At 38.3% G+C, this 11,603-nt stretch overlaps 2 protein-coding genes across 3 annotated transcripts; one reads left to right on the forward strand and one right to left on the reverse strand.

Annotated features, from left to right (window-relative positions):
* The first annotated feature begins 147 nt into the window (after positions 1-147).
* Positions 148-2,269, forward strand: Fitm (acyl-coenzyme A diphosphatase Fitm). 2 transcript variants are annotated; one of them, XM_022830171.2, is made up of 3 exons: positions 148-704; positions 900-1,246; positions 1,716-2,269. In XM_022830171.2, exons 1-3 carry the CDS (start codon positions 510-512, stop codon positions 1,951-1,953), a joined length of 780 nt encoding a protein of 259 aa, XP_022685906.1. In that variant the 5' UTR covers positions 148-509; the 3' UTR covers positions 1,954-2,269. The 2 variants fall into 2 exon arrangements, with proteins under 2 accessions (XP_022685906.1, XP_022685905.1); XM_022830170.2 differs by having other exon boundaries at positions 148-1,246.
* NANS (N-acetylneuraminic acid synthase) lies at positions 2,156-6,269 on the reverse strand. Its single transcript, XM_022830169.2, has 6 exons — positions 5,550-6,269; positions 5,083-5,200; positions 4,093-4,333; positions 3,626-3,803; positions 2,950-3,107; positions 2,156-2,725 (listed from the first exon to the last, which is right to left on the reverse strand). Exons 1-6 carry the CDS (start codon positions 5,635-5,637, stop codon positions 2,465-2,467), a joined length of 1,044 nt encoding a protein of 347 aa, XP_022685904.1. The 5' UTR covers positions 5,638-6,269; the 3' UTR covers positions 2,156-2,464.
* Positions 6,270-11,603: the final 5,334 nt, after the last annotated feature.

An 11,603-nucleotide genomic window follows, 5' to 3' on the forward strand; every position in this document is an offset into this window, starting at 1 on the left:
GAAGAAAACTCACGCAAATATGATGTGGTACGATATTCGTAGCGCTGGCCTCCTCTCCCTTCAACTCACCAAAATAAACATGGCGCTTCCCATGGGTCGCAAAATATCCTACATCCGTTTCGCCTTTATTTTCCAAAACTAGGTAGTGCAATAAATAGATTGTTACTTTCCTTAGCCGACTTTGTTACAGGTTCTGCTTAAGGTTATATACCTGGGTTCATTTCTAGAACCTGTGTACCATTAACAATTTCATGGTTTCATTAGAAATCATTGGTAATGCCTGTGTTGACTGGGAGAATCGAATGCAATTTCGGATAGAGAACTTTTTCCCGGAAACGGATGTAAACAGGAACACAACAGAATCAAAACTGAGCAGCTGATTAAGTGAAGACTGGATGCTTTTCCTCAAAATGAAATAAGGCGCTGATGTAGTTAGCAAAGTGAGATTTCCAAAACAATTCGAGAAGTTCTTGAATCAAGGAATATTGCTAAGGTGTGTCTGGAGTAAGATGCCTCCGAAGTTAGTGCCGCGTAATGGAGACAGAAAGGCTGCTTCACTTAAATGGGATAGCACAAGAAAGGCATCAGTGGTCGCTTCGACCGGACGTAGACCACTCCCAGAACCAATGACAATCGGAAACACTATCCTTATGGTGATTTTACACGTATGTCGCAGAGCAGTGCTTATTGATGCCAAATATAAGGTGGGCATCTACCTTGGATTTTTATTTATAGGTTCGACGATCAACGATATTGGCTTTCCTATCCCAAGAACATATTTTTCTAACAAGCATAATGCACTGAACGTCTATTTCGGCAAACTAGCTTGGGGCTGGACGATGATCCTAACTTCACTCTATATTTACTTTACAACGAATGTATACTGTGCCGGCGATCAGCGTAGAATCATGCGTCACCTTTTGCGAATGGTGGTCGGTACAGCTGTATGGTTTTTGTTCACCAATTTCTTCGTATACGTGGAATCAAAGACGGGGTCCTGCTCCGGTGGTAAGATAACCTCACGTACAACTTGTTTGAACAAAGGTCACAAATGGATTGGTTTTGACATCTCCGGACACTGTTTTTTGTTAATCTTTTGCCACCTTTTAATCAGCGAAGAGTTGCGCACTCTGTTTAACTGGGAACGAATTGCCGATATTATTCGTAATGAACAGTTCGACGACGACAGCCCTATGAAAAGTCTTACCGAGGAGCAAAAGCAGGCTCTCAGAGAAAACTACCCAAAGTGAGTTGGTCATTTTTTTTCAGTCGATTACACTGAAGAAACGTTTCCAAAATACAATTGTCCTATCTAATAATGTAGATACTGCCACTATAAATGTAGATTAAGTTATCATGTGTTATGTTATTCAAAACTGACATTAAATTGGGATTCTGATTGTGCAATTTTTCATAAGGTGAAGGAAAATATAAATTGAAAAAATAATCGTGACTGACCCCCTAGTATACGAGAAAAGTGAACGTTATATCGATGATGGTTTTATTAAAGGCTTAAAATAAGATATTATGCATGGAGTCATATACACATGTTACATAACGATATGACGAAGTTTCTAAAACTCAAGTGTTTTCATTTTTATAAGTTGCCAATCTTGCTCTTCCAAAGCTCCGTTTAATCGTAAAACCAATTATATTTGATTTTAGCTTTATTCGTCTACATTTATTTTGGTATATATCGTCTCTGGTGATTTCAGGTATACTCCGTATATCCGTGTATTATTCATCGCGTTGACTGTGTTAGCGGTACTTTGGGATGTGATGCTAGTTAGCACCGTCTTATACTTTCATACTATGGTGCAGAAAATGGCCGGAGGAGTACTGGCCGTATTGTGTTGGTACTTTATTTATCGATTTTGGTATCCAAGTTTAATTCTACCTCCGATGCCTGGCGTGGGGCTCATTAGATACTCAGAAGGCTACCGTCGAGCTTAAGAAGCACCTAAGCAGCGGTGCAGCTATGATGTGCTGAGTGATATTAAATTCGAGTGTTAGTTAATAACTACACAATGCGCCGAGTGTAAGAAAGCGAGAACGATCGAGAAAGAAAAATTAAGGATGATAACTAAGCCCTTCTAATATCGTTGTTATACATTACGTTAAATATGTAAATGATAAACTGAATACAAAACGTAGGTATTTTTAATGCGCACTTGTACGGTCTATTTATTCACCTAAATATTCATATAAACATATATTGAATTTAAAAAAGAGAACAAAAATAAAGGCAATGTTGGACAGTTTCTAAAAAGTGTATGCTTTTTTCGTATATATTATAAAAAACATTTAGCCTTTAAGTAGTTATGTTTAAGGCAGCTTCCATTCACGTCACAAGATGTTGGGAAAAAAATACGAGAATCATTTGAAGTTACTAAAATTCAGCACACATCTCGTTGTCTAAATAGTAAAAAATCTGAAACATATATTCAGACATGCTATGTTTAAACTACTGCACACAATCTTCAGTAATGGGGCCATCCTTGCTAATAAATTTGGATGCTATTCTTCCCAAAAGTTGATGCTCTTTGAGCGGGCACCACCCGTGAGGCTCCACGACTTTTACTCTGAGATGCTCTATAGTGAATACTTCCCCTTGGCAAATATCTCTTGAAGCGACAAGACTTTTGCCCAGCTTAGCAAAGCATGGACGTTCGCAATCCAGAAAAGTTTTATGGGCCGACCCTAACGCGAGCTCGAGTTGTCGAATCTATAATCACAAAGCGAAACACATACGAACAAAATCGTGTTACGCGAATCAGCAAGTCAGTATGATGATTATTGGTATGCTATTCAGTACTTTTACTGTATCTGCACTAGCTCTTCTGAGCCACCTGACCATCTGAATAGCTAAAGGTGTATACAACCTCGGAAAGCGTATCAAATCTCAAAGTTCTGGATGAGCTCAGCTCAATTTGAGGAACACCTATGTACCTGCTTGACCATTTCGGCCATTTCCTGTGGATTTAGTGAGCACTGGTGATCGCTTCCTTTAAGCTGTTTATCCAACGTAAAATGCCTTTCGATGATTTTTGCCTCCCTAGCGACGGCGCCGAGTGTGGAAACAAACCCTTTTTCATGACCGGAATACCCTGGAACATCGAACCCTTAAAGTATAGTATGTTGTCCTCTAGAATTAACGATGCTTACCAAAGTCAGTTAAAATACAAAAAAAATAACGTAATAACAACAAAGCGATAAGATGTTTAATACAGTTACTGTCTGACGGTAGCCTGTGAATCCACAGTAATTCAAATGAGCATAACATTACGCTTAGCTAAAGAACCGTCTTGGATAACGCATTTTAAATAATGCATATGTAAAGGATGGGTGAAACCAGATGAGATCCTACATTCAAATGATCGTTACTTGATAGAACACCATAACGGGAAATATATTTATCTTAGTTAAGAACTTATTAATGCGGGTGTGATCGATATCTTTTCACAAATGGGCCCTAAAATATCTAAAAGCTTTTTTCTAATAAATTATTGCTTATTTGTTTTTCTGCGTTTGTGTAATAGGTTCGTTTAGGCAGTCAACTAGAAACCATTTTTGTTAAATCTAGCAATATCAAGGTTTACCACTTTTAGCTACAGCTGTTCCTCACCGATTACAGCATCTTGGAATTTTTCTGCGTAAGTACTCAGCACTCGGAGGTTGGCATCAGCAGGAGAGCTGGGGTAAGCGGACGTGCATTGCAGGAGTCCGAGAGGTTTTGATGACGCCTCGTACAGACGTTCCACCGCAGACAGGTCGCTCATTCCGGTTGATATTATCAAAGGAATCTAAACAATTAAGGAAATAATAACAATCTTAAATTTGCACCTATAAAGAAAGTAGTTCGGTAATAAACTTTATGAAAATCCAATGTTAGATACGTAGCAATAATAACGAAATGAGTGCTATTCTAAAACATTATTTCAGTATATAGTTGCTCTTCATGTAAAGACAAAGTTCCTAAAAATGACGAGTAGTTTTAACCAGTCAGTAGGCATATAGCAAACTTTATCGTCTAAGTATATATAATATAATAATTATGAAAATTAATTGTAGTAATTAATTATGTAGACATACATTGGTTTTGGCAGCTTTGTGGATTAACCGCAGGTTGTTCGAGTCTCCGGAGCCTATTTTAATAAAGGGAACACCCAATTCAACGAGAAAATCAAGTGCAACTTCGTCCATTGCTGAGGCTGACATCAGAAGCCCATGACTAGCGGCTTTGTCTTTAAGCAGATGAAATGCATTTTTGGGCAATTCGAGGAACGCTTTATGTTCACCGTACGTATCTCCAAACGAGTTAGGTGAATCATACCTAATACAATTTTATAGTAAGTTAGAAACACAGAATTAAGGACCTGTATTTAAATCTCAAATAGACATGTACATTACTGGTATTATTCAATGAAAACAGTGCTTGAAAACACAATACTATTATCCACGCATATAACTTGCCAGTCGGTAACTTGCCGTCCCCTGTCGAACAAGATGCTTTGGTCTGATCATGTATTCGACTATTTGCTAGATGATTAGACTAACTGTTAATAAAATCACACGATGATATTTTCCCTAAAAAAATCACATCTTTCTCGGAAATAACAATGGTCTTTGAACAATTGATAGGTTTCAAATTTGTTAGACTTTTTGAAGACGGCAGGAAAAGCTGATATAGAAATCGCTAGATTTATTGCAACGTAGACAAAACTGCGATTGGTGCGGAATAATTAAGTTTCTCCTTAGCTACAAAGCAGATAGATATTCATTTCCCGGCACTCACTATCGCTGTAAATGGTTTATTGTTATTATTTGTTGTTAATTTGTAAAGGATTATTCCATCTCGGTGAAATTATATAATATTATGTAGAAATATTACTGTTGTTGCAATTTTGATATCCCCAGCTTATACAGTACAGATGTGTCTACTTTAATTTAATAAAGAAAACCAACGCGAACTTCTGAGCAAGTGACCAGTTTGCTAAAAAGAGATCTTTCCATTACTGGTCAAGTTTAAGAAATATAAAAGATGCCTCTCGCAAGTCGATCAGTTTGCTATAGTGGTATTACCTCCTAGAAAGAACACTGGCTGCATATTTGTGTTGTAGAGAACTCTTCTGAAATTTGACGCAGTCGACACCAGCTTGGGCAGCTTCTTCAATCATACGTAGAGCAATTTCGACATCACCTGTACCGAAAGCCCCGAAAAAGTTCTATTACTGATATCTTTGCTGCCTCCACTGAGGATACTTAACTACGTCATTTTACAGTCTAAACACTGAAGGAAGCCTTTTCCTTCTAATCATTTCGGGAACGTCCCCGATTTAGAATTGGGATAAGCGGTCGATATTTGTATTTATCTAGCTATAGACAGAATCATAACTCTGTGTGGGTACAATTCTAACTACAGACGAACGCTGCCGATGTCTGTGACTGATATTTCCTCAGATATAATCAGATTCATTTTATTCTACGACTCGAAGTAAATTAAGAAAATTTTCAGAATTATTGGACTATCATCATTTCTGAAAACAAACCTTGGTGATTCTGGCCGATCTCTGCGATGACTAAGACCGGCTGGCAATCTCCCACTAAGCGGGATTCCCCAAATCTCAACACCGGCATTAGCTTTATTCCTTACTGTTTTAACATTACCAATCGAAATTATTGTTTTCGAGCACAAGGAGCTGTCATATTCTCATAGCTGGCAGCTTTGCAAGATCACAGTAAATTATTTATAAAGAATTACAAAGTTGATTTGCAAAACGTATGATACTTATTTAGCATTGGTAATAGTCTGGACACACTTCAAGTGGATTGCCGTATTAAGAATTTTCTTTATTTGAATTAGGAAGAGTTCCACCTGTCGCTACACTTGAATCTGCCAAGCCTTTGGCTCGAATCCTATAGAATACTTGTTAATGAGTGTGGGTCTGGATTTGCAGATTTATCCATATGCCCATTTCATACCGTTACATTTATAATAATTATCTCAAAGACGAATAGGCAAAAGTCTACAAGGCTTATAAAATCTTAAAACTATCCGTTTGATGCCACACGATCACCGACAAGGCCACTTTGTATGCTCATAGAAGGACATTGGCCGCAATAGAGTACGAGAAGGACGGTAACAGAGGGAGTGTACAGGAAAACATTAAACTGCATTTGCCACTCACCAGGGGGTCTTTAAGACATTTAACCGTGGTGCAAAATATCTTCGGATACATACTTGAACTGCTAGGGCTCGTTAGCTTAAGTCAAACAATAAATTCAGATTGGATAACAGTAATGAGGGTTTTCTGATGATCTAGAAACAGATAGTATAATACGAAAATATTAATCTTTAATTAACGTGTTTATCTTTTTTTGTAAATTAACTTTGTTGTGGTGTTACCTTTTAACTATGCACGTTTGCTACATATGTACATACAGGAATGATAAGTTAGCACATACTCCTGGAATCGTACAGTACGTAGCCGCGAGACTCACTATTGAATAAAAATGGAGAATAAACCAGCTGATTATAAAGGTGAAGTAATAGAGATGCAACACCGAAGAGAACAAGTAAGAATAGACGCTCTACAAAATAATTTGGTTACGTCACGATGCTGTATAAACATCGATTCCGAAAATTCTTCGTTCTAGTAAATAATTCACCGGCATACTATGGTTACTGAATATTTTTAGATGTAGTTGTTTTTTCACACAGACGAATCCAATAAAGGCTGTACAAAAATGCAAATTGGGATTCGGTTTTATTCTGGCTGGATGTATCTTGTTTGCCTAACAACTTCTTGCCCTTAAAGTCAGTTGTATTGCGCGCTCTTTATCTATGCTTTATTCGCTGCATTAAACATGTGCGTGTAGAATTTAGCCTTAAGTTTTTCGAGGTTTTGAAAAAATTAGTTGGCTGTTTTGGTAATGAAATGACCGATGAACAACATACAATCGAGAAATGGTTGCAGCAGACAAATAGGATGTTGCCTTTAAGCCCAAATTTGCGAACTGTGCAGAAAAGGTTAGTGCCACAATGCGGTCCAAAGCCCAATTGCTTCTCCTTTACGCAGCCGTCTTCAGCACCTCGGAGTTCCTAGTAGCAGCTCGTCGAGTATCACTCATGGTATAAGCCCGTTGCCGTGTAAGTAAACGGCAACAAACAAGACGAAGGCAACAATAATTAACAAATTTTGCTGACATTCATTGTTTATTGCCTGATTTGGTCCAGTCATCATCGACTCGAGAGTCGCGAGTGCAAGAGTTTGGATTGATCCGGATGTTTTAAGCATTTTAGAACGTTTGGAACGCTCAACGAACGTTGGAACCGTAAAGGAAGTAATGACATGGAAGCCAACAAATGTAAGCGCAACTGCCGTGCCTTGGCCTTGTCATTAACTACGGCAAAGTTCGCTGGGAAGCCCCCGGGGAACTGACGGTTATTTTTGATGCGTTATCATCGGAGTCCCCAAATGAACTTACCGGAAGGTGTGTTACACCTATAACGAAAAAAATAGATGAATGTTTACCCCAGAAAGTGCTAAATATGCTATATAACCCTATCAGTATGGTCGAGATATCTATAACCACCGCGATATGCTGACTAGATACGGACCTGCCATTTCTCGCAATGGCTAACTTCGCGCAGATAACTGGGAGCCTGGCGGCTGATCACTCTGCAAGCCGTTCCCAATAGCAGTACGCTGGCATAGAATCGCCAGTGCTCTCACACTTTGTTCCCTGAGCCAAAGATAACAAATGCAATACTTGCCATCAATGCTCTGCTTTCGGTTATGGTATTTGTTACTGAGGATGCTAACGTTACAATTAACCCCGACTAACAGTTCGGTTCCTTCGGAGCTGTTGCTTACATATCTGACAGATAAGGCCAACAAAGGACAAAGAAGAACTGTCGCATGAATTTGTTTTGATAAATGCGCTGGTGTATTCGTCTGAAAAAAATATTTCATTGCAACGAGCCGTTTTGCTTATTTAGACCCTTAAACCTGTCTAACCGACTGCGACATTTGTTTTAGCCATTCAATACCCAATAAATGATTATAAAACAGTTTTTAAAAACAGAAAATTTCATGAATTTTTTTTTCGAGAACACATCTTTTAACCGCAACCGCTTAACATTACTGCAATATGCTATATTGCCTATGGTACAGCGTAGACTGATTTTCTATCTTAAGCAGGAAGAGACATCATAGAGTCTTCGTATCTACTTTGCAAAGGTCGAAAACTATTATTTGTTCTAAATTAGATCCATAGTCATGATAGCGGTGGTTGATCTAAAATAAAGCAAAACCAGCACTTGCAACTGCCCGTAAAGTACGTAACGACTCGGCAATTGCGACAATTCTTCAAGTTAGTTTTAAAGACCTCAGTGTATATTCCATGGCTTAGTACTGTTGTCTAAGAAAGAATGGGATAAAGACGCTAACTAGCAATATTATCTCCTTGGCTGTAAGTTGCTATAATAACATTATCTGTTGTAAATTCTGCATTTAAAATACGATACAGCACCTTCCGCCATAATGTACGAAATGGGTTGCACACACCTAATATCAAACTTGGCAGCAAAAAGCATCAATATGATGTGTCGGCTACTAGCATTATCGTCATCTTCAAGAGGTTTTATGTTCGAAAGAAGTTTCTTTAATGAGAGATGGTCAGGTCACAAGCCGTATACTTATAGTGCGCTTGGAGTGCCATCAACATTAGCGCTGGGCGCACGATAGAAGAGCAAAGCTGTCCTAGCAGGCCAGGCCACGAAGGGAACGTGAACTACACATGTTCCCTCAAGTTATTTCCTTGGATTAAATTGACAGTAATAGTCGTTATATACCTTGTGTATATAGCCTGAATAAGGCCGGAGTAAAATTCAACTGGTTTAATTACCAGATTGGTCCTTTGCGATCGATAACGAACACTCTTGGCGATAGATGACTGTCAGATAATGCCCATTGACGTTTACGGGCTCCAGTTGTCCTAAATTAAACTTGGGTCGCCAAAAGAGAAGCTATGGTATCATAGAATAAACTGCCCAGAATGTCTAAAAACAAAACAATTAATGATCAGGTGAGTCTCTAGAGTATTAACTGCTATAAACGGGATAGATTCATATTGAGTATGTATTGGCGTATATACTATATGAAAATGAGATTGTGCAACATAGGCTCTAAGGAAGGTATCGCCTCGCTGACATCATGACCGATTATTTATTAATAAATTGCGAATGCCATGAATGCTAATAACAGCACGACCTTAGCGATGCGGTAAAATCCTGAGTTACCTTTCCTTCTCGTCGCCAGATCCCCCAATTATGCAAAGAAATCCAAATTTTTTGGTAAGATGGTCCTTAAAAAGTAATATAAGCCCATTACAATATTGAATATTCGTGTGGTAAAGTACTAACAGCTTAATTATTGATCCGGACAATAAACACAAACACTGTTCTTTACAACGCGCTATCAAACAATAAATGATGATGACTAAGTTTTGTGGAATTACACAATCGTATGAGTTAAACGTTTTTTCAATGCCAATTTTTCAGTGCTATTGCTGATTCGTTATCTTCTCACCTCTGGAAAGCCATCTTAAAATATATGACAAACTGAAGCTTGTTGGTGTAGCCGGTTGCATAAACATGAACGTTATGGTAGCTTCGAGTGGTTTGCAGACAGAAGAAAATGATGACAGTTTTAACGATAGTATAGAAAAATTGCATTTTATTGTCTTGTGTTTTAGATAAGGCAGTTGCTACTGGGACTGTACGCTTTAGCCGCGCAACAACTGAAACTGATGCTTGTTTTTTTCTCCATACAGACTAGCAAATTCACACACAGGATACTGCCACGATTACCAAGCCGGCCACGTACGGAAATAGACGGCCTGCTGCTTAGAAGACGCTCAACGTGGCATACAGGCTCATGTAGATACTGATCGATTTACCCACGTCGATTGCTGCAAAGTGTCCGGCTTTCAGGCTGCAACGGCGTTCATGATAAAGATAGCTAACCTCTATGTGAATAATTACGCTACCAGCTACTACAACCAGCAGTATGCCCACCAACGATAACCGATTACCGTAAACAAAGTCTGACATAGAGTAACTGACGAGGCAACAGCACTGACCGCTGTAGCACTGATGGTCTTGTTCCGACCTAGAAAATTTATTTGCTTTGGGAGCCCAATACTTAGGATAGCGCTAGTTAGAAGCATTGCAGAAAGCACCCTTTAGTTTTAAAGCCATTGACGTTGCAGAAATTTTACAAAACCAACGAGTAGCCCATGCTGAGGCCAAGACTCAAGGAGGGTCAAGTACGTCTTCACCTACGCGATGCTAAACCCCGGCTGAAGGGCCGTGGTTAAGATTAGCGTCTACATGTTAGATTGTCGATTACCGCAATTAGGCGGAATAGAGACTTCTCGAAATGTATTTACGCATTTTCAATAATCTAAGATTTTATAGGTTACAAGGCACTAGCACTCGAAGTTTTCGTAAATACTTGACGGCCCCGAGTATGCCAAACGCAGCTTGAACGAGCAGTTCTTCTTTGTCTACCAGATGCTCGACGATATGACGGTGCTGACAACGCCATGACTAATAGGCCATTGATCTTCGGACAATCCGAAAATCTTTTCCTGCGGCATTATATCGGCATTTCATCGTTATTATTTAAATTATTCGGCTTTCTCGGTTCGATGATGTCACAAGCGGAATGAGCTAACAAAGCACAGACTCACATATACTGAAGCATCTCTCACTTATCCTCTTCTGACCTTCTTTTTATCCTCTTACCTTCGCCGCGTAGTTGTTACAAACTGACAAAAATCAAGTGATTCTAGTTATTTACGTAGACCTAAAAGAAGTAACAGGATCAATCAAACATACATAATTCATCATACTAATTTACATTCACCATATAAATGAATATGGGAATTTGTTTTAAGCTAATTGTATACGACATAGCGGTTACAAACAACTATTATTATTATTATCAATAATCTATCCAGAGCGCTAGTGAGGTCGAAAAAATTAAGTAGATATGCAAGCGAAGTTCCGGAATTTACTGACATTCAGTAATTGAAATCAACTATACAGCTATTTTTTGGGTACTGAACACTCGCCGCCTAAATATTTTATGCCCACAGCTCATGCTATATATAAAATATAGCACGTTAGTATTTTCGCTTTTCAAAGTGTATTTTCTCATTTATTTGCTTTTCTTTCATTTTTTTATGTTTACTATTTCTATTCAAATTAGACATCTAATAAACTACTAAAAACTGATGTATGTAATAAGATACGGCAGCTAGCGTTAATAAATTATCTTTGCGTATTATTTATTTAGTAAAGTTTTTAAAAAACCCTGTTGTACAACCCTTTACCATAGGCTATGAGCGCTATGTAGCATTTACAGGTGTTACGTCTATTCAGTCCTATATATTGATACATCTGAAGGAGATATTCAATACAAAACCAAATGGGACCGAAGGCACGTGAAAACAACTACGAATAATGTAAAACAGAGTTTGAGGCCCCAAACTTTTCATATATTATAAAAGCCTAAAAATAAAGACACTTAAAA

The sequence above is a fragment of the Varroa jacobsoni genome, unplaced genomic scaffold (genome assembly GCF_002532875.2).
Source record: "Varroa jacobsoni isolate VJ856 unplaced genomic scaffold, vjacob_1.0 scaffold_255, whole genome shotgun sequence".
In the NCBI taxonomy this organism is placed as follows: Eukaryota; Metazoa; Arthropoda; class Arachnida; order Mesostigmata; family Varroidae; genus Varroa; species Varroa jacobsoni.